Source organism: Salmo trutta, chromosome 40, assembly GCF_901001165.1.
Source record: "Salmo trutta chromosome 40, fSalTru1.1, whole genome shotgun sequence".
NCBI lineage: Eukaryota > Metazoa > Chordata > Actinopteri > Salmoniformes > Salmonidae > Salmo > Salmo trutta.
This window is the reverse complement of record NC_042996.1, coordinates 21,601,451-21,627,139: the sequence shown is the minus strand read 5'-3', so window position 1 is coordinate 21,627,139 and position 25,689 is coordinate 21,601,451. Positions and strand designations below refer to the sequence as shown.

The window sequence follows — 25,689 nt, the reverse complement described above, 5'->3', positions numbered from 1 at the left end:
AAATATGCACAGAAGTCGTTCATTGAGAATGTTGAAAACAGAGAATCTTCTCTGTATTTGACAGATAACGGATTATTTCGACCTTTGCAAAATGGCCGCTTTTACAGACTGCTTCTAGTACATATTTTTTTTACGTAAAAAAAATCCTACTGTGAAGAACAGGAAGTAGCTTTGAACACCGTCGTCTGTTGACACGTCGTATTCCGAATGTGAGTTTACTTTAAAGTTGTGATATTGCACATCCTGATTATATTAGTGTAATTTTGATTATACATTGGTGTATCGAACTGTTTGTTGCAAATTGTATGCTGTCGAAGAGGGCGAGAGAGAGGTCTTTCGCGAAGACCATTCCAGATTGTTGTGTAGTTTAGCATAGCTAATGTTAGCTGTCGAATAATACATTATTATTATTTGCAACTAGTCTGCCCATGTCGGTTGAAATATGTCTTGTAAAGTAAGCAGAACAGTAGACAACACGAACACAGGTACAGTGCTTCAGAAAGTATTCATATACCCTTGACTTATTACACATTTGTTACAGCCTAAATTCAAAATGTATTAAATAAAAATAATTGTCACCCATGTTTTTAGAAAATTTGAGCACATTTGATTGAAAATGAAATATAGAAATCTCTAATTTACATAAGTAATTACACCCCTTTGCTATGACACTCCAAATTGACATCAGGTGCATCCAGTTACCTTTGAACATCCTTGATGTCGCTGCGACTTGATTGGAAACCACCTGTGGCCAATTTAATTGTTTGTATATGATTTAGAAAGAAACACACCTGCCTAATATAAGGCCCCACAGTTGACATTGCATGTCAGAGCAGAAACTATACCATGAAGTCCAAGGAACTGTCTGTAGATCTCAGAGAGAGAATTGTCATGAGGCATATATTTGGGGGAAGGGTATAAAACAATTTCTAGAGTGTTGAAAGTTTCCAAGAGCACAGGGATCTCCATCATTGGGAAATGGACAAAAATATGGAACAACCCAGACTGCCTAGAGCTGGCCGTGCAACAAAACTGAGCAACCAGGCAAGAAAGACCATGATCTAGGTCTAAGAGGTGACCAAGTACCCAATGACCACTCTGACAGAACTACATAGTTCCTTGGCTGAGATGGGAGAACCTGCCAGAAGGACAACAGTCTCTGCAGCACTTCACCAATTGGGCATTGGGCCAGACAGAAGCCACTCCTGAGAAAAAGGCACATGACAGAACGCCTGTAGTTTGCAAAAAAGTATGAGAAAGACACAGATCATAAGGCAAAATATTCTGTGGTCTGCTGAGATACAAAGTGCTATGTCTGGAGAGAACCAGTCACATCTCATCACCTGTCTAACACCATACCTACCTACAGTGTAGCATGGTGGTGGCAGCATCATGCTATGGGGATGCTTTTCAGCAGCAGGGACTGGGAGATAAGGATAGAGGGAACAATTAATTGAGCCAAATACAGGCAAATCCTTGAAGAGAACCTGCTTCAGAATGCAAGTGACATTAGACTGGGGGAGAATTACATTCCAACAGGACAATGACACCAAGCATACAGCCAAAGCAACACTGGAATGGCTTCAGAACAATAATGTGAAAGTCCTTGAGTTGCCCAGACTTGAATCCCTTTGAAAATATGTGGAAATACTTGAAGACTGCTGTTCACCACCATTGACAGAGTTTGAGAAAATCTGCAAGGAAGAATGGGAGAAAATCCCCCAAATCCAGATGTGCAAAACTGATAGACATACTCAAGACAACTTAAAGCTGTAATTGCCAACAAAGGTGTTTCTACTAAGTATTGATCCAGGGGTGTGAAAACATGTAAATGAGATGTCTGTATTTTATTTTCAATATATTTGCAAACATTTCGAAACATTTTCACTTTGTCTTCATGGGGTATCGTGTGTGGATGGGGGAGGGGGGAAACTATTTAATCGATTTTTAAATTCATGTTGTAACACAACAAAATGTGGAATAAGTCAAGGGGTATGAATACTTTCTGAATCCAATGTATCTTTGGCACTAGCGTTAGCTTGCTACTGTTTTATGATGCTGTCTAACAATGGTTCCTCTTACTATTTTCCATGCAGGGTTTTTGTTTGTGCTAGCAATCATGGATCCCAGCTGGAAGTCAAGCAACTGAAAATAAAACCAAAAACCCACTGAGCCATGGAGAAGTTTGGGATGAGCTTTGGGGGTGGCCCCAGCAAGAAGGAGCTTATGGACACCATAGAGACTCAGAGAAAGCAGATGGTCCAGTATCAAACACGCTTCAAGGATGTGGTCAGGGCCTACAAGAGCCTGCTGAAGGAGAAGGAGGCTCTGGAGGCTAGTCTGAAGGTACTGACTGTCTCCCAGGAGGTCGACCTCAGCCAGCGTGGAGATGACGGCTCTGCCAGTGGCAGCCATTTGACCTCTGAATTACAAGATGATCACTGCTCCATGCACAGCGAGGACAGTTTGGACACAGCAGCCTCTGCCGACACTGCTACCAGCATTACCAGTGGGAGCACCAAGGGCGACCAGGCTGAAGAAGAGCAGGGTAGTAGCCCAGGAGAGATGGGGGCGACCGGGCCTGGAGGATCCTCAGTGTCCCAGAGGTCTGAGGAGGCTAATGGGTCAGAGAGCGGTATCAGCTCCAGCAGTAGTGGAGGGTCTGAGGTTCAGCAGCACCTTACACCCCCACCCACCTCTTCTATGGAGGCTGACCGGAGGGTTCTCCAGCTGAAGACCCAGCTGACCACCCTGACCAGCTCCCTGGCCACGGTCACACAGGAAAAGTCCAGGATGGAGGCCAACTTCCAGGCCGACAAGCGGAAGATCAAGCAGGACATGGATGAGCTCCAGGGGAGGCTGGAGGAGTCCAGGAGGCAGCATGAAGCAGAGATCCATGCCCTGCATGAGCAGCTGGCGGAGAGCAAGGCTCGGGTTATCACCCAGCAACATGAGAGAGAGCAGGAGCAGGGTGACCACGCCCACATGCTCAGAGAGCTCCAGAAATTGTTGCAGGAGGAGAGAGGCCAGAGGCAGGATACCGAGCTTCGGCTGGAGGACGCCAGGGAGGTCCTGCTGGAAGTCACACAGGCCGCAGATCGGGGGCACGATTATGAGGCCCGGCTAAAAGAGGTGACCCAGCAGAGGGAGGAGATGAGGAGGAGCCTTCAGACAGCGGAGGCAGAGAGGAACAAGCCAGACCCCCGGGTGGAGGAGCTGCAGCGGGAGCTGACGGTGCTCAAGAACCACTTTCAGCAGCAGATGCAGCATGAGATCAGAAAGGTATGGTAATGATTAGGAAAGACTGTACAGTAAATCCATTTCAATTCAATCACATTTTAACAGTATTTAAACAACACTTTCCATGTATGTTTCCTCTTGGAGTAGTGGTCAGAAAGTGACTTTTTGGACCTGAATGCCAAAACATTCAGGAGATAAAGGTACTCAAAGTTGACCCATTTTTCATACAGGCAATTCCATGGTAACGGAATTACGCTATGACTCAGATTTTTCACTTTAAAATGTATGCCAAACAAGACCGTTCATTTCAGAGTTTAACATACCATACAACTCTATGCACAAGGACTATTCATTGAAAAAAAAAAAAAAAAAGTGTTTTTTAAGCGACATTTTCCAAACACTGTTAAATATCTGCTCTGAATTAAGATTCAAAGATGTCTGCAGAAAGAATGGGGTGTCAGCTATGACATGACACCTTAGTTTAACAAAAAAAATAATACTTAGGTTATTGAACTACAGTAGGTGAAGTGGATTTACACCCGGTAACGGAATTACAACACAGGTCTCTGATCTGTACAATCCAGAAATGCATAATTATGGCTATGAATATCATTATTTTCCTGGTGATGTATCCTGAATAGATACACGAAGGTGAACATGCAGAATATTTTTCTTTTGCACATTTGGGTATTCTACACACTGGCTATTATTATAATGAGCTCTGCCCCATTCCCCATCTGGCCATGATGGTATGAGGGCCAGATGGGGAATTTGGCCACGACACTGGGGTTAACACCCCTACTATTAAGATAAGTGCCATGGGATCTTCATTGAGTCAGGACACCCGTTTTAAGGTCCCATCCAAAAGACGGCACTTCACATGTTGTTGCTCGTGTCCATTTAAAGATGGAAATACCCATACCATTAGACATCCATGTCTTCATCACTGTAAAATATTCAGTTTGATATAATTTAAAAGCTTCCAAACAGGGTTGTTAAACTTTTTGATAATTTCTTTAAATTATCTAATTAACCTTAAACATCAGTTATCTAAAAACTTGTACTCTGATTTTTTTTTATTTGCATATGTTGTAGTTTAGACCCTACTTTACATCAGCTGAGGTGTTTGTGTTGTGCCTGCCATCGGTTGAGACACATGCTCTTGAATACACGGTTGTCATGTCAATCATAGAAATGTAATTCATAGAATGGACCTATCCCTTCAAACCACTGCAATTTAGCTGGTACACCATTTCAATTGAACTAATTACTACCACAAAGATGGCCGCCTGTCCACCCACCCTCGAATGTCAATTTAAATGGTCATGTGTATTCTATTATCTATATTTATATGATTTCAATAGATTTCCTATGGAGGATTGAAAGTATAATTTCAAACCAATATTCCCATTCAAGTCAACATTCTCTGGTGTGTGGACCTCCAACCATCTTTGGGTATCATTTGAAAGATGACATTTCAATTTTAGTACATTTATCAGCCAAAACTTGACACCCACCCTGTATTAAAGAGCATGTTGTCTCAACTGACGGTGGGCAAAACACAACCTTAGATTATGTAAATTAGGGTCTAAACTACAGCATTTGCAAATATGAAAAAATATCTGAGCTTATGCATATTTATATAATTAACGTTTCAGGTAAAAAATAAAATTTTTGTAAAAAATGTAAATCTATTATGAAATAGTTTGACAACCCTGTTTTTAAGCTTTTAAATGAAATCAATCTCAATAGTTTATTTTCCAGTGATGACAACATGCATGTCTCGGGTTATGCAAAATAGGTAAACTTTGAGCAACTATATCAACTATATCTCTTGAATGTTTTGGCGTTCAGTATCAAAACGTCACTCTCTGAGCACTTCTATAATGGGATATATGTATGGAGTGTTTCGTTCAAATCAAAAGGGGTGCTGTCAGAAAGTGATTGAGTTCAAATGGATTCACCCTGCACTGATTTTACAAATGTATCCTGTATTAAGGTGAATGACTTGAACATATAAAATATTTTATGACCTGAATTTTAACAATGTATTCAACAACCCTTGTCCTCTTGTATTAGAAATATCTTGATAAAACATAAATGCCATGGCAGAGAATAACATAGCATTATAAGGACACTTGCTTTTCAGGGAAAGGAAGAAGGAACACAATACATGAACTGTTGTCTTCCATTGTCTATTTATGTCTCATGGCTGTCATGTGCCTGTCCTTTCTCTATCTGCAGGTGTCGCAGGCAGAGGAACGTCTACAGGAGCAATCCCAAGTGGAGGAGGGCCGTGTGGCCAGCCTGGAGTTGCGGGTGTCTGAGCTGTCTGAGCTGCTTGGGGCCTGCGAGAAGGCCCGGCAAAGGGACCAGCAGAACGCCCACCGGCTGAGAGAGCGCATCCTGCAGCTGGACACGGAGAACAAGACCCTGACCATCTCCGCTTCCACCCGGGGCTCCCCCCTGGACCTCAGCATGGACGAGGCCAGCCTGGATGTGAACGTGCTGAAGGAGCGCCTGGAGAAGGTGAAGAGGCTTCTTCTGCTAGCCACACAGAAGAACCACCCAGAGCAGACCATGGAGATAGAGAAGTTGGCTGAGATGGAGGGGCGGCTGGGTCAGGGGACGGGCAGTGGGGGGGAGTCATCAGACGGGGAGAAGGCCTCGGCGCTTTACTACCAGCAGGAACTGCGGCAGCTGAAGGAGGAGTTTGAGCGCTACAAGGTGCGGGCGCAGCTGGTGCTGAAGAACAAGAACGCTAAAGACTGTAGCCTGGCCAAAGAGCTGGAGGAGGCCCGTGACCAGCTGGCTGAGCTCAAGGAGAAGTACATCAACCTGCGTATCCATGACGACGAGGCGGAGGCCAAGCACCGCCGGGAGCTGGAGGAGTGTCAGCAGGGGATAGGGATGCTGCAGCAGGGTCATAAACAGGAGCTTGACCGGGCTGAGGCCCAATACAGAGAGAGCCTCCTCAGGCTGGAGGGGGAACTGCACCGGCAGAGGGACCGCACTATGGCCCTGCTGCAAGAGAAGGACCAGGAGTTGGAGAAGCTAAAGTCTATCGGCTACAGTCTTGCTGGTTACAGAGGCCACCACAGCGACGAAGCAGACACAGGGGCGGACATCAGAGCGACCGCGGACGCCGGCAGGAGCAAAAACGGCAACAACATGGACGACCCGGCGCAGGAGGAGAGTGACATCATCACCCAGGCCTTGCGGCTGGCGGGGCCCAATGAGCCCACGCTCCTCCTGTACGCCGAGCAGCTGGCGAGAAAGGAGGTGGAGATCGGCTCACTGCGGCGGCAGAAGCATCGGCTGGAGGAGGACGTGCACCAGCTGCAGGGGAGGCTGATCGCCAACGGGGAGCGTTACGACGAGGAGGTGGCTGAGCTCCGCGGCCAGCTAGACAAACGGCACAGGGACCAGGGCAGGGAGGGGGCCAACCTGGAGTACCTCAAGAATGTAATCTACAAGTTCCTCACCCTTCAGGACACTAGGGGGCGTCAGCAGACCCTCACAGCCATACTGACCATCCTGCACTTCAGCCCCCAGGAGAAGCAGGCGGTGGTCAAACAGCACCAGAACCAGGCGTGGTGGACGGCAGGGATGAGGTGATAATGATGAGTTCAGCTCCTCACTCTGCAAATAACGAGAACTAATTTGAAACATTCTGACAGTCAACAAGTGTGTGGTTAGTTTTCCTGAATGAAGTCTATTTATTTTGGTGTGTTTTCCCAGGATTCTGGTGTGGTGTCAAATGAAATGGCAACCAACATTTGAGCTTTGGCACTGTTGATTACATTTTATTTTCCTCAAGACTTTATTCAAATGATTGCTTGTTGTGTGAAAGCACACATTGGATTACGCAATCTAATGAGTGGCTCTTGAAGTGTGGGTTTGTATTTGTCACTGTCTCTATGTGAAGCAGCATGTTTGGTTGTTTTCATTCTTTGATAAGATAGAATCATAGCATGAGGCTCACATCTGTGTTTCTGTCAAAAGGTAACCAAATATTGACTGTTCTTACACAGGGATAAGGACAGAATCTAACTTTAAGACAACCTCAGTCTTTATCACCTGTGTGAGAGTTGTTTTTCTCTTTACGACACTGATTATCTCCTGGGTTGTCCATCTCGGTCAAGGGACGTGCGCCACAGGTCAAATTCTGTTGTCTGAGGTTCCTCATCTGCCTTTGTTCATTAGTGACCTCTTGCTTCTATTTGAATATTTAAACTATACCTCTGCATATATTGAAAATAAATCATCGATTGATCTTGGTGAGATAGACTGCATTTACACCGGCAACCCAATTTTGATATCTTTCTACAAATAGCTTTTTTGACCAGTCAGATCAGATATTTTACTAATAATTGGGATGTCTGTGTAAACAGAGCCATAATGACATTAAAGGAAAGATTCCCTGTTCAAGCAGGCAGAAATACAGCCGGGTATGATGAGTTTTGCATCATATTGAAATAAAACCAATTAGTGGAAAAAATTATGCAAAACTCTTCATACCGACTGTATTTCTTTGTCTGCTTGAAGGGCGAATTGCTCCGATAAACATGAAATGACCCCGGGAATCGATAGAACGTTGCTCAGAGATGCACAACTTCTAAATGGGTAAATCGTTCCTTTTTAATACTGAGCTACTATCAGCTTTAAAGGGATTATTCATGATTTTGCCAATGAAGCCCCTTTATCTACTTCCCTGAACTCATTTTATATTTCTGTCAGCAGTTTGAAGGAAGTTGCTAACTAGCGTTAGCGCAATGACTGGAAATCTATGGTAACCGCTATTACATACCTTAAGACTTCCAGTCATCGTGCTAACACTAGTTAGCATTGGCTCGCTGAGCTAACTTCCTAAATAAAGTCATAGAAATGGTATCCTGGAGTTCATCTGACTCTGGGGAAGTAGACAAAGGGCTTCATTGCCAAAATTCGAAGTATCCCTTTAATGCTAATGTGTTGTACATAATTGTATGATGATAAACGTAATACTTTGGTTGGTAATTACAGTATTTTCTAGTATACAGTTTTGTGTGGATAATACAATGTTTATTGATGAAATGCATATTTTTGATTCCCTCAACATGAAAATTAAACAATTTTTCTCAGCGATTCTCTAAACGTGTGGGTGCATGGATGTATCACAGCCTTTGAGTTATCTTTTAGCACAGTTTCCAACTTTTATTTGTAACACTAACAATATATTTGCATCAGAAACTTTCTTTATATACAAAAAAACCTATAGGTTATTACAAATAAGTAAACACCAGGATCCAAATAGTATATCAGTATTATCAATACTCATCTGCAAACTGCAGTTTACTGCTTCCCTAGTGACCAAATGCCTTTACAGTACTTCACAAAACAAACTGAATAAAAAGTATTTAAGTACCATATATACTGTACCTATTTGAGAAATAATAGAGCTGCGTTTACAAAGGCAGCTCAATTCGGACCTTTTTCCACTAATTGGTTGTTTGACCAATCATATCAGATCTTTTCACATCAGATCTTTTTCAGAGCTGATCTGATTGATCAAAAGACCAATTTGTTCAACAATGATCATAATTGGACTGCCTATGTAAAACGCGGGCCTTGTAGACAGACAGGAGTGAGGTAGAAGCCCTGATCAGCTGCATTTGTGTTACATTCACTGTTAACCTGCAATGTAATGAGTGGTTGTAGTTTAGGAAAGATGTTAGCTGATGGATGAATATCTTAGCAGAATTAGCTTGGTGCTGGTGTGGCTTTGGCTAGGACTGGCACTGTCAACCTCGTAAAAAAAAAAAAACTGCACATACCCACAAGATAATGTTCTGCATGTGTTTTATGCACTCATTGACCACTATAACGTTAAATAAATGAGCTCAGTTTCAGCCATATGTCTACTGTGCACCAATTACACTACATGGCCAAAAGTATGTGGACGCCTGCTCGTCGAACATCTCATTCCAAAATCACTGCCATTAATATGGAGTTGGTGCCCCCTTTGCTACTATAACAGCCTCCACTCTTCTGTGTTGGAAAAGGGACATGCTTCCATTCAGCCACAAGAGCATTAGTGAGGTCAGGCACTGATGTTGGGCGATAAAGGCCTGGCTTGCAGTCGGCGTTCAAATTCATCCCAAAGGTGTTCGATGGGGTTGAGGTCAGAGCTCTGTGCAGGCCAGTTAAGTTATTCCACACTGATTCCGACAAACCATTTCTGTATGGACCTCGCTTGTGCATGGGGACATTGTCATATCGAAACAGGAAAGAGCCTTCACCAAACTGTTGCCACAAAGTTGGAAGCACAGAATCATCTAGAATGTCATTGTATGCTGTAGCGTTAAGATTTAATTTCACTGGAACTAAGGGGCCAACCCGAACCATGAAAAACAGCCCCAGACCATTATTCCTCCTCCACCAATCTTTACAGTTGGCACTATGCATTGGAGCAGGTAGTGTTCTCCTGGCATTTGCTAAACCCAGATTCCTCCGCCTGACTGCCAGATGGTGTGGCGTGATTCATCACTCCAGAGAACATGTTTCCACTGCTCCTGAGTCCAATGGCGGTGAGCTTTACACCACTCAAGCCGACGCTTGGCATTGAGCATGGTGATCTTATGCTTGTGTGTGGCTGTTTTGCCATGGAAACCCATTTCATGAAGTTTCTGATGAATAGTTATTGTGCTGACGTTGCTTCCAGAGGCAGTTTGGAACTCGGTAGTGAGTGTTGCAACCAAGGACAGATGATTTCTACATGATTCAGCACTTGGTGGGGGTCCCGTTCTATGAGTTTGTGTGGCCTACTACTTTGCGGCTGAGCCGTTGTTGCTCCTAGACGTTTCCACTTCACAATAACAGCACAGTTTACAGAGGCAGCTCTAGCATGGCAGAAATTTGACAAACTGACTTGTTGGAAAGGTGGCATCCTATGATGGGGCCACGTTGAAAGTCACTGAGGTCTTCAGTACGGGCCATTTTACTGGCAATGTTTGTCTATGGAGATTGCACGGCTGTGAGCTCGGTTTTATATACCTATCAGCAATAAGTGTGGCTGAAACAGCCAAATCCACTCATTTGAAAGGGTGTCCACATACTTTTTTTTGTACATACACACAAATCTAAACTGAAATCTAAGCTTCTATAACCTGGATATTTAGAGGTGTTTCAATGTAGTGTGATTTGTTTGTGCTTGATCAATAGAAAATACTGAGATTGATGAAAGCCTCAAAATGTAATCACTTAAATGTAATTCACCCCTTTTATGGGTTTAATGACAAATAAATAAAAATGTAAAAGGTGCATATGCTAGTTATATTTTACGCTAACAACTACGCATGTTACATCTAAATATCTGGATTAGAGCAAAAGGCTATACCCACATACCCACACTTCACAGGTATATGCTTCAATCCCTTTAGTAACAATCACAATACTTAATGAAGGCATAATCTCATAAAGCCTACATTTCAACTACTCTCCATTCCCCTTGACCTAATGTTACTGTCATGATGAAACAGCTATGTTTATTATATTACCTACACTTCTAGTTATACATCTTCATTATCTTACTCAGTGGGGGTAGTGGTTTGGGTGATGGCAATACTTTTAGTTTCAGGTTGTTATTAAAAAGACGTCAAACAAAACACTGTTGAGTGTCAGTTTCTGTATATATTCAGCAGTGCGTCAGTGTTAGCGTCAGTATCTGTGTAGTACAGTCTGCAGGTCCTCTGGTAGAGAGCTGATGACAGTCTGGAGGTATCCCTCTAGTTTCTCCAGCACCCCTTCTTTCACCGGGAGCTGCTGCTTGCCAGCCTTCATCTGGAGTGGGGGACACAGACAGAGACTGGAGTACGCAATGGTTTGCGGCACAGAATTTATTTCCCAACACTAAAAATGGAATGTTACAAAATGGCACCCGTTGGGGTGAGTGTAATGGACATATTGATGGGTTTTACTGACCAGTTTCTCTCTCAGTTTCAGAACCAGGTCCACGATCTCCACCTCTGACTTGTCTTTGGTCCAACCCAGCAGGTCCTGGGCGAGCAGATCATAAACAAAACATTAAACTTATCAACTCCTATGGGTAGGGAAAGGACTCCTGACTGAAGTAAAGTCAGTGGAGTCGTGTGGTTGAGTTTATTGGTCACATGATGCTCTGTAAGTAGAGTTAAACTAATGTCTTTAGGTGTGAGTGAACAAGGCTGTGGGGATCAACTCACAGCATCACAGACGACCTCTAGGTGGAGACATTCTAGTTTCTGGGTCATCTCCCTGTGTCGCAGGCGATACCAGCCATCGAAGTTGGGGGACCTGAAGAATTTCCTACAAGGCCATACATTGAAGTGCAATGCATTATGGATGATTTGTTCAGAAAAACATATGCCACAACAAGATACAATAGTTAGAAATGACAGAAGAGGTGGCAGGTGAACATAGTCACCTGTACAGGCCCACCCAATCCCCTTTAAGCACAGAGGTGAGCTGAGGTCCAGCATGCTCCAGAGTCCCCATGAACTCTTCCTGACTGAAGGGACGGATCTGAGGAGGGGTCTGAAACACACACACACACACACACACACGTTATTACCATATTCAAAACAATATCAACATACTATTGAAACAGGTTTGTTATCAATATCACCCACCTTCCAAGGAGTCACAGACCTCTGCAGAGGCATCAGGCTGGCCAGGTAGCGTTCCTGGGGGGAGACAGCCAGAGAGACAGGTGGGACACACAGCAGGACAGACAGTCTATATAAGGGTGGGATGTTAGTGTGGTAGGGAAGGCAGTCCCCTCACCAGTGGGATGATGAAGCTCTGGGTGAGTTCTAACAGATGTCTCCTCAAGATGGCGCTCTGCACCTCAGACGGCCTCTTCCTCTGGATCCCTTTTAGGAGTCTTTTGATGAGGGACTTGTCTTTTTGAAGGAACATTTTATGTGCTGTGTAGATACCTACAGGTAGGGAGAACATGTTTTTACACACTCATAACTCCACTCTCTCAAACCATGTTGGCTCCATACCTCCAGATGTTTTACCTGGTTTAGTGTCCAGTGTTTTCAGCTTGGCTAGTTTCTTCACCTTCACCTGCTTGGGCAGATCACCCGACATCTTGAGTTCTCCAAGGCGTATAATGTGGGGCCAGGACTGGAAGGTCTTTATGAAGAAGGGATTAGTGACCCCCAGAATCACATTGGGACTGTAGAGAGAAATGGAGCAGGGCGAGTTGAGTTTCCCCCCGGGTATGATAGAGTATAAACACAGCGTTTAGAGTAAGCCCTACTCACGGTGCCTGTGTCCTAGTGGTATACTCCTTAAACTCAGTGTCGTGTATGGTGAAGTAGGGCCTGTAATCACAGCAATACCGCAGTGGCGCAATCGAGCTGTAGGATGGGAGAAATAAGAATTTCATTTTACAAACTCACCGAGTTACGTTACATACACGTGACGCTAAATGTCATACAGCACATGGCATATTTCATGCATTTTCTGTTTACCTCACTAGGGCCAGCACGGTTTCCGAGGAGACAGTGGGAGAGGGTGCCATGACGACCACGGGCTCCCCGAGCAGCATGAGTTCCCAGAGCATCTGCAGGTGGATCAGGAAGGACTGGAAACACCTGGGCAGGTCAGAGGGCAAAGGTCAGTTCATATACGATGGATGCTGCTTTCACTAATACAATGCATCCTCAAATTAAACTGAAAATACAGCTAAGTTCAAGCCATGTCATTTACATAAACACAAACAGATACACAACTATTTACAGTATATGAAGTTTAGATTTTCACTTACTTGAACAGGTCAAGCTCATGTATGGTCGGTAGCATCATAGGGGCTGGTAGAAGATTCTGGTTATAACAGAAACATACTTTTTTTTAGATGAACGGTCCTCTAGCGATACCTATCAACTAACATCAACTTTACTAACATCGTGGAGAAGTCGTATTTTGATAAAAAGCTAAACCAACCTCCTTTTGAGCCTGTTTCTCCGGGCTTCCCCCTGGTTTGTCGTTTTTGGATGGGATCCTGACCTGCATGACCACGCCCATCACAGGCAGGTTGAGTGTCAGCCCTGGCACCGGAGATTGCCATTGGTCTATCTCGTTGCACACTGCATGGTGGGAGAGTGAGAAAGAAAAGGTTAGGGAAGTAGAGTGCGGGCTGTACATTAGAACCCTGGGTAACTATAAATGGGAGATGAATTAGAAATAAGATAGACTGGGAAGAAAAAAAAAGACAAGAAGTTATATCTCCCGACCTGCTTCAAGGCAAGGCTCCAACTTCTCAAAGTACTCTGGAGCTATGATCTGCAGCAGGGACTGAAAGAGGTGGACATACGGTAGTCTGGACACCAGCACAAGAGACTAGAGAGAGAGAGAGAGAGTGAAAGAGAAAAGGCAGGAGAGAGAATGAAAGAGAAAACCAAATGTGAATACATTGTGGTTCTGATGACGAACCAGATCTGTAACATAAGCTTCTCACCTTCTGAAAGTAGCCTCTTTTGACGGCGGCGTCCTTGACTTGTCTGAAGTAGACGTAGCCATAGAAATGGGCCAGCTCTCGCTGAGGGAGAAAGAAAAATATGAGAATAATCAAACTATTTCAATGACAGACTATTAGTGGTGGCTGACATTATATTCAACTCCAGTCACTGATTTAAGATTAGCTGTCCCTACCAAAGAACCAACCATAACCTTAAAAGGTAAGCAACCAAACTGTCCCTGGCCTGGACCACTTATTCAGTCAGACCAATGACAGACGCCCAATCCCAAAATCAACCCCTAAGACTAAGCCCTACACCCTATGCACTTGTGGCAATGTGAAAGGATTTGGTTGATATAAGCAATATGGTGAAACTTTCACCTAGCCTATCAGAGGGTAAGGTGGAGCTATTACCCTATTGCTTACACCGGTCAAATCTAATCAGATCTCCAAAAGTGTGATTTGGGATTGGGCCAGACAGAGGGCTCACCTGTAGTGTGACAGGTGCGTCTCTGCTGTAGGCGTCCTCCTCCCCGAACCAGGAGCCCCTGCGGCCCACAGACTGACGCAGTCTGAAGCTGAACTGGGTGTCTCCAAGGCATCCTGGGAAACACATCACACAGGTCATGTGACTGATATAGACTTTTGGCCCAATCCCCAAATTGACCCCTAGACCCTACACGTGGAGATCTGAGTGGATTTGACAGTGTAAGCAATTTCGCAGGGATCATCAACTTGATTCAGCCGCGGGCAGATCTTTTCTTGAGCAGATGCTCAGAGGGCCGGGACATAATTACAAATAATTTGTAGACTGCAAATTGACCGCACGTAGCCCAAACGGATATAATATTTGACTAAAACCTAATAATTTCAAACCTTGCTTCCATTTGTATACGATCACATGTATCTCTCTATTATGTGTGGGAATACTTTGGAACAGATTTCCAAAATTAAAGTCACTTGGAGCTGATTTGCTAGTGTTTTTACAGTCTTTTGTGTCCAGCAATATAAATATTTTTAAACAATTGTTGTTTTTGCTCAGAAAACTTTGGGGGCCAAATCAAATCACCTGTGGGCAAAATTCGGCTCGCAGGCCGCCAGTTGGGGAACCTTGCAATATGGTAATAGTTCAAACTTCTGATAGGATTGGTGGAAGTTTCACCATATTGCTAAAAGCCATCAAATCATGTCAGATCTCCACAAGTGCCTAGGGTCCTGGATCGATTTGGGGTCGGGCCTCTGACCGTATTGTATTTTGTGATGATAGTTTGTGTAATCTAATACACTAACCTGAGTAAGAGTCAGGGAAGGACAGGTAGCAAATGCTAGATTTCTGGAGTTTAAAGGAGAGGAAGCACAATCAGGGACATACACAATTATTGACAGGCAACTAGTTTGTTATATATGGGAGGCATCACAAAAAGAGCATAAATTCATTTCTTACCTCCTTCTCTGTTAGTTTCACATCGTGTGGGTACACAAGCTGGAATAGAGGAGAAAGTGCCAAAATGTCATGTCACTATTCAACACATGCGCCGGCAGGCCAGATTATGAAACACATGAGAGGTTGATGTGGGCCAGGTTACGTGGATCGTGTTGATTACGTTCTGCAAGCAAACGAGACTTTGTACACAGGAACATTAGCACGCTAGCTAGCTAGATCGGATGTCAACAACACCTGCTAGGGATGCTACAGTACAGTACATTGCAACCCACAATACCTCTATGGCTTGGCCGAGCTCGAGGTCGAAGGTAACGACGCAGACACACTCCAGCCACGACGAGAAACGGGCCCATGGCAAACTCGATTCTGTATTCTCTGCCGCGTTCGCCGACTCAACAAGACGCGATTCGGAGCTGTCTAACGGGTCCATTACGACTCAGAGGTCCATTTCCTCATTGCCCTGAATTATTGTGCTGCCCTGTTGGCTATTTACTTCGTGACATGCAAGCAAGACGCTTCGCCCTCCAGTGAGAAGGGCTTGAAATGACAGCTGAATCCCCCTGTCCTGTAGTAACAGCAGATAGTTGTTCTGATAAAAGCTCAAAAACAAGCGAAATACAAAGACTGCTTTGAAATCTACATAACTTTTCATATGATTAAAATGTTTTCCCCGGCGTGTTTATTAACGCAAAGAAATAGATTGTTGAAAGGGAACGGAAATGCAACCAGCTCATTCTGGTACATGTAGTGGTTTGATAATTCATTTAGAAAGAAACTCAACACATTCAGGTCCAGACTAAACTACAACTCCCACAATGCATGCAGCAGGGCGCTGTCACGTGGACGTGCGGTGAGCCGGGTTGTAATTCACAGCTAATGCAAGTTTCTTTGCGCTCACTCTTCATGATCCTGGACAGAACATGGCTTCAGCTACAGACCCCTGCTCATTTTCCTCCTTCTCCAAGTGCGTTACCAAGCACCTGAATCTCACCTACCATGTGGATTTTGACAGCCATGTCATCAAAGCTAAGGTCGCGCTCACCGTGGAGGTTTTAGTGGATAATTTCACGTCTTTGGTACAGTATTCATCTCATTTCTCAATCTGGTTAGCCAGCAAGCTATTAAACTAGCTAGCCAAGTTCATTCATTCTTACTAGAAAATGCCTTTGTGTTGCTACTAAACTTGACGTGGGAAAAAGCCTTGTTTCAGTTCACCTGTTTCAGTACACTGCTACAAAGCATTTGGTTGAGTTTATCAGACACAACGTATCACACACTGCTGCAAGACAAGCTCTGAATATCACTCATTGTAAATCTGATCATTAGTGGGTCAATTCAGGAATTATATGTAGCTAGCCATATGTGCTTTATGGCACTGTTCTGCTCAGTGACAGTGAGACTTTGACAGGTCGAGTTGGCGTGTGATACCAGACACGTGAACTTTAGAACTGAGTTCATACTGTGTTTCTCAGAGCAGGTGTACAAAATGTAGTCAGCGACTTAGGGCCAGGTAGAGAGAGAATTATGTACACTGCTCAAAAAAATAAAGGGGACACTAAAATAACACATCCTAGATCTGAATGAATGAAATAATCTTATTAAATACTTTTTTCTTGACATAGTTGAATGTGCTGACAACAAAATTAGACAAAAATAATCAATGGAAATCCAATTTATCAACCCATGGAGGTCTGGATTTGGAGTCACACTCAAAATTAAAGTGGAAAACCACACTACAGGCTGATCCAACTTTGATGTAATGTCCTTAAAACAAGTCAAAATGAGGCTCAGTAGTGTGTGTGGCCTCCACGTGCCTGTATGACCTCCCTACAACGCCTGGGCATGCTCCTGATGAGGTGGCGGATGGTCTCCTGAGGGATCTCCTCCCAGACCTGGACTAAAGCATCCGCCAACTCCTGGACAGTCTGTGGTGCAACGTGGCGTTGGTGGATGGAGCGAGACATGATGTCCCAGATGTGCTCAATTGGATTCAGGTCTGGGGAATGGATGGGCCAGTCCATAGCATCAATGCCTTCCTCTTGCAGGAACTGCTGACACACTCCAGCCACATGAGGTCTAGCATTGTCTTGCATTAGGAGGAACCCAGGGCCAACCGCACCAGCATATGGTCTCACAAGGGGTCTGAGGATCTCATCTCGGTACCTAATGGCAGTCAGGCTACCTCTGGCGAGCACATGGAGGGCTGTGCGGCCCCCCAAAGAAATGCCACCCCACACCATGACTGACCCACCGCCAAACCGGTCATGCTGGAGGATGTTGCAGGCAGCAGAACGTTCTCCACGGCGTCTCCAGACTCTGTCACGTCTGTCACATGTGCTCAGTGTGAACCTGCTTTCATCTGTGAAGAGCACAGGGCGCCAGTGGCGAATTTGCCAATCTTGGTGTTCTCTGGCAAATGCCAAACGTCCTGCACGGTGTTGGGCTGTAAGCACAACCCCCACCTGTGGACGTCGGGCCCTCATACCACCCTCATGGAGTCTGTTTCTGACCGTTTGAGCAGACACATGCACATTTGTGGCCTGCTGGAGGTCATTTTGCAGGGCTCTGACAGTGCTCCTCCTGCTCCTCCTTGCACAAAGGCGGAGGTAGCGGTCCTGCTGCTGGGTTGTTGCCTTCCTACGGCCTCCTCCACGTCTCCTGATGTACTGGCCTGTCTCCTGGTAGCGCCTCCATGCTCTGGACACTACGCTGACAGACACAGCAAACCTTCTTGCCACAGCTCGCATTGATGTGCCATCCTGGATGAGCTGCACTACCTGAGCCACTTGTGTGGGTTGTAGACTCCGTCTCATGCTACCACTAGAGTGAAAGCATCGCCAGCATTCAAAAGTGACCAAAACATCAGCCAGGAAGCATAGGAACTGAGAAGTGGTCTGTGGTCTCCACCTGCAGAACCACTCCTTTATTGGGGGTGTCTTGCTAATTGCCTATAATTTCCACCTGTTGTCTATTCCATTTGCACAACAGCATGTGAAATGTATTGTCAATCAGTGTTGCTTCCTAAGTGGACAGTTTGATTTCACATAAGTGTGATTGACTTGGAGTTACATTGTGTTGTTTAAGTGTTCCCTTTATTTTTTTTGAGCAGTGTATTTCTTATGGTGACAGCTGTTTTACAGTCACAATCTGGGGGAAGATGGATGATGTGGTTCTTGTAGTTGCTGATACCCAAACTTATTGCCCCACTTCCTCTTTCTTTCTTTTTCTTTTTTCTTTCCTCTCTCTCTCTCTCTCTCTCTCTCTCTCCCATCCTTCCTATGATCAGACCCTTGACACGAAGGACCTGAAGATCTCTAAGGTAACAGCCAATGGACAGGCAGCAAAGTTCGCTCTGGGACCCAAGCACAGCTTCAAGGGAACCCCTCTGGAGATCACACTGCCCTTTGACCTCTCCAGGTAAACACACCTTAGGGGCCTGTTCAGGAGGATGTAATGTTACAGAACGTTAAGATAGAAATGAATTGTGTAGAACACATATGATTGCTTGTCATATAGAGTAGGGAATATTCACTCCATTTCTATCTGTAACGTTCAGAAGACTGCACATCACTGATTGCACCCCAGTTAACTCAACCCTCAGACATTGAACTGATGGATGCTGGTTTAGGGGTAATATTTAGTGTGTGTGTTTGTTTCTCAGGGGTCAGCATGTGATCGTGGAGGTGACTTATGAGACTGCACCTAGTGCTTCTGCGCTGCAGTGGCTCACTCCTGAACAGACTGCTGGGAAGAAACACCCCTACCTCTTCAGCCAATGCCAGGTAACACACACACACACACACACTGTGTGAGTTTATGGACATGCACAAACATTAAGTCTTCTTTTTGTTTTCTTTTTTTTTTACAAAAGACTGCGCCATGAACAGTACTTTTATGGTAAAAGCAGTTGCTGTGGCATCAAAATGGAACATTTACACAACATCTGCCCAGTGTACCTGTAGTCACGCACACTTCTGTAGCTAGAAGTTCTTATCAGAGGAAAAGTGCTGTAAAATGGTCATAACCAGTGCCAAATGTGAGACGAATTATGCACTTCTACAAACATGAAACGTCTTCATTTTTGGTTGGATGCCAGTCTTGCCCAACGGTCATTTTAACTGTCAGAGTAGTTGTACGACTGCCTCAAAAGACATCACAAAAGAACACTTTCCCAACCCCATCTTCTACAACATCCGGCCAGTGGTATTGTAGTCGCACACAGTTACCTGTTCTGCTCTTTGAAGCTCTTAGCAGAAGAAAGATGTAATAATTTTCTAGTAACCTGTCCCAGTTGAGGTTGCTTTCGCCCCTGTTTCCTTCTTCATCATATATCCCTCTTCTCCCTCTTTTTCCTGTATCACCTGTGTGTCCAAAGGTGCAGTGTTCAGCTGCAGCACAGATAAGCTTTATGAGAGGACCTTGATCACTGGCTCCTTTGTCACTGATATTGATATTAACAACCTTCTATATTATTGCACTCAATATTACTTTGTTTACTTCAATTCATTCTATTTGTCCCCTCTTGGAGATAAATCCAGATTAGGTGGCTGATGTAGCAATGTGCTAATAACCACCTCAAACCCCTCCAGGCCACCCATTGCAGGAGCATGGTACCCTGCCAGGATACCCCCGCTATGAAACACACCTACTATGCCCAGGTGTCTGTCCCCAAGGAGCTGGTGGCTGTGATGAGTGCTGTACGGGACGGACAGGAGCCTGATCCCCAGGACAGCAGCCGGGTCATCTACCGCTTCAGACAACCAGTCAGTGTCTCTATTCTCTATCACTTTCTATCCATCTCTCCATCCATCCAACCATCCATTGTCATCCATAGCTTAATACTGTCAGTCTTGCTTTTTGGCTTGACTGTTCAAGGTACAGTCATGCCAAAGTAGCTGCTGATCAAGCAATAACGAGTTAATTACAAGGAAAGTTTAGATGAAACAGCCGGATAACAAAAGGAACCCGTCGTAGCATGCCTGCAATCTGAATTGAAGTACATTCTCAGACTGGTGTTGGAGCAGGTACATGGCTGTGTGTGTCTGACCGCTGTGTTTGATTGATTTCACAATTTTTGACCTTTGACACCTCCCAGGTGCCCATGCCCTCTTACCTCATTGCCATCGTGGTGGGAGCTCTGGAGAGCAGGTACACACACACACACGCGCACACGCCCATACATGTAACTATTACCCTGTTTTCCTACTAATTATTTTAAATTAATAAATGATCAGTGATTTATTAGTAATACATGTTTTCTTGTTGTTTTACAAGAGAGATTGGGCCCAGGTCTCGTGTTTGGTCAGAGAAGGAGTTTGTGGACAAGGCAGCTTTTGAGTTCTCAGAGGTGAGTTTCTCAGTATTTAGTGTATCTGTGAGGTACGTAGGTGATTTGTCCATGTCCCACTCATTCTACATCAGCAGAGTTTAATATTCAAGTGTGTGTGTGTGTGTGTGTGTGACCCTCTCAGACAGAGACCATGTTGAAGACAGCTGAGGACCTTGCGGGGCCGTATGTGTGGGGCCAGTATGACATCCTGGTCCTACCGCCCTCCTTCCCGTATGGAGGCATGGAGAACCCCTGCCTTACCTTTGCCACCCCCACACTACTGGTGAGACACCTTACACACATCACAATACCAAATCCCCCTTCCTGTGTTTTCTTTTAACCTTCCTTTGTTCCTATGTTTATCTTCTAGGCTGGAGACAGATCCTTGTCCAACGTAAGTAAACACAGTTCACAGGTGTACTTGTCTTCTCGAGTATGTGTTTATATCTGTGTATGGGTGTGTTAACCCGTGTCCTCCTGTATCTCTCTCCAGGTCATAGCCCATGAGATCTCTCACAGCTGGACTGGCAACCTGGTGACCAACAAGACGTGGGAGCACTTCTGGTACGGCACAGAGAGAAAATGTTATTTTCTCACTTGAATGAATGGGAATGATATCATGTCAATTGGTGAAATTAGCCATAACTGAGTATCAGACAAATGGGATGGAGAGATAGAAAAGGAAGATCGCTTTCCGGAGTTATTGAGGTCATAGTTGGTGTCTGTGACCCTTCCTTCTCCAGGCTGAACGAGGGTCACACGGTGTACCTTGAGAGAATGATTGGCAGGTCTATGGAGAGTGAACAGTTCAGACAGTTCAAGGCCATGGGCGGCTGGAAGGACCTGCAGGAATCGGTGAGAGAACACACACACGCATGCATGAGTACACTGTTACACACACTGGTACACAAAGCCTTGTTCACATTTGGCAGTTTGAAGTGACTCAAATCCATTTTTTTTTATATAATCTGTTATTTTTCCTGAAGTTTGAACAGCCAAAAAGAACACGGAATCGGATATTTCAAGTCACATTTCAAACCACCTTTCGCAGGTGGTTTGAAGTCAGATATACATCTGATTGCTGGCCATGCGACTTGTCAAATCGGATTAATTTGCTCTCAAGTGGTTTTTATTTGGCATATCTTGTTGCTTGCTAGCTACTCTATTGACAGTTTGACAAGAACATATGGTAGCTAACCAGCTTGTTAATTGTTCACCAACAAATGAGTGAGTGAGCGGTAGAGAGCTAAACAGCTACCTAGCTAACTAGTTGACTGCTGTGGCTAGCCAAAAAAGGACTTGTTTAGATCATTGTGTCATTTGAGGCTTTAAATGTGTTCTAACGCTATGATTTTGATCATTCAAAGTAACTAGGAAACGTCCACCTTGGCTTGCTACATAATTTCTGAGTGATAGGAGGCACGAGCGCCTCCACCAATCAGCCTACACCACTGTGCACACACCCTTCGTTACTATGACAATTAGCGTAGACACACAGAAATCCGATTCTGTCACTTGTAACTTGCTGTCTGGGCAGTCAGTGTTCCAAAACGGATTTGAGCATTGAGGCATGCAGTGTGAACAAGGCTTAAGTAATGTCTGACTTCACTGAAAGACAAGCCACTTACGTGTGTGTGTGTGTGTGTGTGTGTGTGTGCGTGCGTGCGTGTGTGCAACTGTGTATGCCCGACCTTATCTGATCTGTTACCTCTGTCTCCCAGGTGAACACGTTTGGGGCCAACAACCCTCTGACCAACCTGGTTCCCAACATGAATGAGGTGGACCCTGACGATGCCTTCTCCTCTGTCCCCTACGAGAAGGGTTTCGCTCTTCTGTACCACCTGGAGGAGCTCATGGGAGGACCTGGTGAGAGAGAGACACACACACAGTTGCATTTCATTCAGTCATTTTTTTTTTTATTGAAGTCACTTGCTTCGTGTTAATTGTCTGTGTCTCTTACAGAGGTGTTTATGGGTTTTGTGAAGTCGTACATCCAGATGTTTGCTTACAGCAGCGTCACTACTGAAGAGTGGAAGAAGTACCTCTTCACCTACTTTAAGAACAAGGTACAGTAACCACCACTCTCCACCTAACCAAGCTGCTATCAAAGCCCCTTGCTGTGGCTCTTGAACGTTTCTCTGTTTCACCTTTACTGCTCCCTGTCCGATCTCAGGTGGACATCCTGAATAAGGTGGACTGGAACGCCTGGATGCACACCCCTGGGATGCCCCCCGTCAAACCACAGTGGGTTTACCTTACCTAACCTTTTCACTCTGGAATCACTCACCTGTTACACCTTTTGAGCCACACTTCTGTTATTTTGTGGGTCTGTTTTTAGCTGTGTCACTGTTTACCTGTCCACTCAATCTGAGGTGTGTGTGTGTTAAATCAATGCCACCCTCCTCCCCCAGATATGACACCACCATGGCAGACGCCTGCATCGCACTGTGCAAGAGATGGGTGAAGGTGAGGGTACAGATAATGAGGGTATTGATCATGTGTATGTTCTAGAACCTCATGATGGTAGCACATTTTTACAAGTTTTACTGTATGTTCATTTCTCTCTCCCTCTCTAGACCAAAGAGGGGGATCTGGGGAATTTCAGTGAGGTGGATGTGAAGACTCTCTCCACCCACCAGCTTATAGAGTTCCTGTCTCTGCTCCTGCAAGAGGTAGACACGCCTCACTGTCACTCACCTGGTCATCGTCGCAACCTTCCATAAGCCATGTGATCGTTCTATCGGAATCCAAAGCAGACCAATGACCGTATCTTCTCCCCCTTAGGAGCCCCTCCCCCTCAGCCATGTGAAGAGGATGCAGGAAGTGTACCAACTCAACGCCTTCAACAACGCAGAGATCCGCTTCAGGTGAGTTCCTGTCCTGGGGTCCCATCGTGCAGTATGTACAGGCAAAGTGTGCGTCATTGTCTCTCACGGTTGGCTCCCTTCTTCCAGGTGGCTGCGGCTGTGTGTCAAGTCCAAGTGGGAGGATGCCGTTCCCATGGCGCTGAAGATGGCGACAGAGCAGGGGAGGATGAAGTTCACACGGCCGCTATTCAAGTAACCGGCGGCGCCACTATCTGAGGGACAATCTCTGTTATTAGATGCCATGCGTTGTTGTGCTTTCTGGATCGAATCATTTCTAGGCAGCATCTTGTTAAAAACACGAGTCCTATTCTCTTACTTAGGGACCCTTTGTGCTTGTGTTCTACCTAATCCCTCTCTTTCTCCCTCCCTTCTTTTAGAGAGGTGTACAACTTTGATAAGTATCGTGAGGAGGCGGTGCGTGTGTTCGTAGCCCACCGGGCAGCCATGCACCCGGTAACGTCTAATCTGGTGGCCAAGGACCTGAAGGTGGACACTGGCAAGAGCACCTGATTCTAATTGGAATCCCACCGGAAGCACTCCGAGACCGGCATTTTAACCGGGACACACCCCACCCCATTCCCCAAAACGACCGGAGAAAGCTAGAGAGAAGCTTCCAGTCACACCCCCACCTTTAATAACTGTCTACTTTGCTCGGCAGCTATTCAGAATTGGCTTGTTTCTGTTTTGTTTTACATTAAGGTTTATGATACGTCGAGCAGAGTTGGGGTCAATTCTGAATTTAATTCAAACTAATTTGCCACAGCCCACAGGAAGCAGAATTTGAATTGAAGGAAATAGTTTAATTGGTTTGAATTAAATTCTAAGACGTGAAAGTCTATTAATTTGACAAATCTTTTAGAAAAAGCATATGCCACTTATTAATGCAAAGAATACACATACCATTTCAAATATTATGGCTCTATTCTGCCAGATCCGCTTTAGCAGACATCTGCATAGAGGTTGTTTTGACAACGGAGGTGGAACTGTTAGATCTGTCAAATCTACAAGTGACTCCCTGAAGCGGACATTGCCGTTGGCTGCATGGCGTTGCATTAACAGAAATCCCATGAAGCCTTTTTTACAAGTTTGAACACTGTAATCTACACCTCAATTAGATGATAGAAATCGTCATTATTTTGTTAAATGATTTTTCAATTTGGGCATGATTGTTTCTATGTAGCCTACACTTTCTTGTTCTGAATTTCTAATGCAAATGAGACTATTGCCGGTTAACACTTGATCTGATTGAATATAGGCTTTAGTTTGATTATAACTCAAACCAGTGTTTTTCTTTGTCATGAGATGTTAGCTTATTCCCTTTCATACTAGTGTTTTGATCTAATGCGTTCTGGGAAATGTAAAGACATTAAGGAAATGATAGACAACCCACAACATGATCTTAGAGTATTTCACACCACTGTCATTATTTTAAATAGTTTGAAGAGAAATCGCAACTCAATTCAGAATTGACCCCAACTCTGACATCAAGGTATTCATCTCAGGGCAGAAAAGTAAAGGAAAAAAATAAGTTATAAGATACATCTTTCATTTTGGGGCGGAAACTCATTTTAGAATGGTTAAATGTTGTCCAGAATCAATTACAGAACCTGTGTGGATTAGTTACAATATCTCATCCTTTATTTGATGCCATTAAACACCATGATCATAGAGTAGTGAATGTCTTGTGTTTTTTTCATGATCAGTTGACAGTATTAGGCAGTTTCACGTCCCACAATTTGCCCTCTAGCAGTAATCCTGAGAAGTGAAGAAAGAATCTGAGAGATGGTTACCAGTCAACACTGGACTCTCGACAGACTTCCATCACATTCTGCTGGCTTCAGACAGAGAGAGAAAAAGGCTGGTAGGTAGATGTGCTGGATCTGGGATATGTGCTGTGTAGGATATAGGGCACCCAGATTGAGGCCAGGATTCAATCCGATTGCGGGTTATAGGCGTATAATTTGTGATTGAGCCAGCATGCAGCTTTTACTGTGAATGGGATCTCTGGGAACACGGGAACATTGCCTTTAAAAGCTGCAATACCTATAACACGCGATCTGATTGAATCCCTGCCTGAGTTTGTTGCTCTGGGGTTGCCTTGCAATTATGGGGTTGTGGGTTCAAATCTCCACTCTGTGTTTTGAACGTAGCCTCAGAAATCCAAGACCTAAGGCAACAGCACAAGTATGCTGGACATTAATGTGGGAGGCAGCCCATCTGCCTGGACTATTTCGAAAGCATTTTCATAGTCTACGTTAAATATACATATAGGAAGAGACATGTTTATAGTGTAAACGAGCTGGTGCCTCGGGTGTAAGGAGCT

The 25,689-nt window shown here is 44.6% G+C and overlaps 3 protein-coding genes across 4 annotated transcripts; 2 read left to right on the top strand and 1 right to left on the bottom strand.

The window, feature by feature from the left end:
• Window positions 1-12: 12 nt before the first annotated feature.
• Window positions 13-8,368, top strand: gcc1 (GRIP and coiled-coil domain containing 1). Its single transcript, XM_029742893.1, has 3 exons — window positions 13-209; window positions 2,097-3,282; window positions 5,485-8,368. Exons 2-3 carry the CDS (start codon window positions 2,176-2,178, stop codon window positions 6,856-6,858), a joined length of 2,481 nt encoding a protein of 826 aa, XP_029598753.1. The 5' UTR covers window positions 13-209; window positions 2,097-2,175; the 3' UTR covers window positions 6,859-8,368.
• Window positions 8,369-10,461: 2,093 nt separating this feature from the next.
• dennd6b (DENN/MADD domain containing 6B) lies at window positions 10,462-15,918 on the bottom strand. 2 transcript variants are annotated; one of them, XM_029742891.1, is made up of 17 exons: window positions 15,448-15,918; window positions 15,171-15,209; window positions 15,017-15,059; window positions 14,217-14,329; window positions 13,727-13,807; window positions 13,503-13,608; window positions 13,213-13,355; window positions 13,037-13,092; window positions 12,741-12,863; window positions 12,531-12,626; window positions 12,282-12,442; window positions 12,043-12,197; window positions 11,889-11,942; window positions 11,684-11,793; window positions 11,463-11,565; window positions 11,203-11,277; window positions 10,462-11,061 (listed from the first exon to the last, which is right to left on the bottom strand). In XM_029742891.1, the coding sequence occupies exons 1-17, from the start codon at window positions 15,598-15,600 to the stop codon at window positions 10,939-10,941; spliced, it is 1,734 nt and encodes a 577-aa protein (XP_029598751.1). In that variant the 5' UTR covers window positions 15,601-15,918; the 3' UTR covers window positions 10,462-10,938. The 2 variants fall into 2 exon arrangements, with proteins under 2 accessions (XP_029598751.1, XP_029598752.1); XM_029742892.1 differs by lacking the exon at window positions 13,503-13,608 and having other exon boundaries at window positions 15,448-15,470.
• Window positions 15,919-16,090: 172 nt separating this feature from the next.
• LOC115180638 (leukotriene A-4 hydrolase) lies at window positions 16,091-25,039 on the top strand. Its single transcript, XM_029742890.1, has 18 exons — window positions 16,091-16,246; window positions 18,457-18,587; window positions 18,832-18,952; window positions 19,760-19,933; window positions 20,266-20,318; window positions 20,445-20,517; window positions 20,642-20,782; window positions 20,870-20,893; window positions 20,993-21,063; window positions 21,243-21,354; window positions 22,221-22,365; window positions 22,462-22,565; window positions 22,673-22,743; window positions 22,911-22,965; window positions 23,076-23,171; window positions 23,284-23,366; window positions 23,454-23,558; window positions 23,744-25,039. The coding sequence occupies exons 1-18, from the start codon at window positions 16,091-16,093 to the stop codon at window positions 23,874-23,876; spliced, it is 1,848 nt and encodes a 615-aa protein (XP_029598750.1). The 3' UTR covers window positions 23,877-25,039.
• The last annotated feature ends 650 nt before the right edge of the window (window positions 25,040-25,689 follow it).

Coding starts and splice junctions, on each gene's coding strand:
- gcc1 (XM_029742893.1), top strand. CDS start 2,176: ATGGAGAAGTTTGGGATGAGCTTTGGGGGTGGCCCCAGCAAGAAGGAG. Junction 3,283..5,484: donor TGCAGCATGAGATCAGAAAG/GTATGGTAATGA, acceptor CTCTATCTGCAG/GTGTCGCAGGCAGAGGAACG.
- dennd6b (XM_029742891.1), bottom strand. CDS start 15,600: ATGGACCCGTTAGACAGCTCCGAATCGCGTCTTGTTGAGTCGGCGAAC. Junction 14,330..15,016: donor CTTCCCTGACTCTTACTCAG/GTTAGTGTATTA, acceptor TGTGTTTCCCAG/GATGCCTTGGAGACACCCAG. Junction 13,609..13,726: donor AAAGAGGCTACTTTCAGAAG/GTGAGAAGCTTA, acceptor CTCTCTCTCTAG/TCTCTTGTGCTGGTGTCCAG.
- LOC115180638 (XM_029742890.1), top strand. CDS start 16,091: ATGGCTTCAGCTACAGACCCCTGCTCATTTTCCTCCTTCTCCAAGTGC. Junction 20,319..20,444: donor GTGGGAGCTCTGGAGAGCAG/GTACACACACAC, acceptor TTGTTTTACAAG/AGAGATTGGGCCCAGGTCTC. Junction 23,559..23,743: donor TTCACACGGCCGCTATTCAA/GTAACCGGCGGC, acceptor CCCTTCTTTTAG/AGAGGTGTACAACTTTGATA.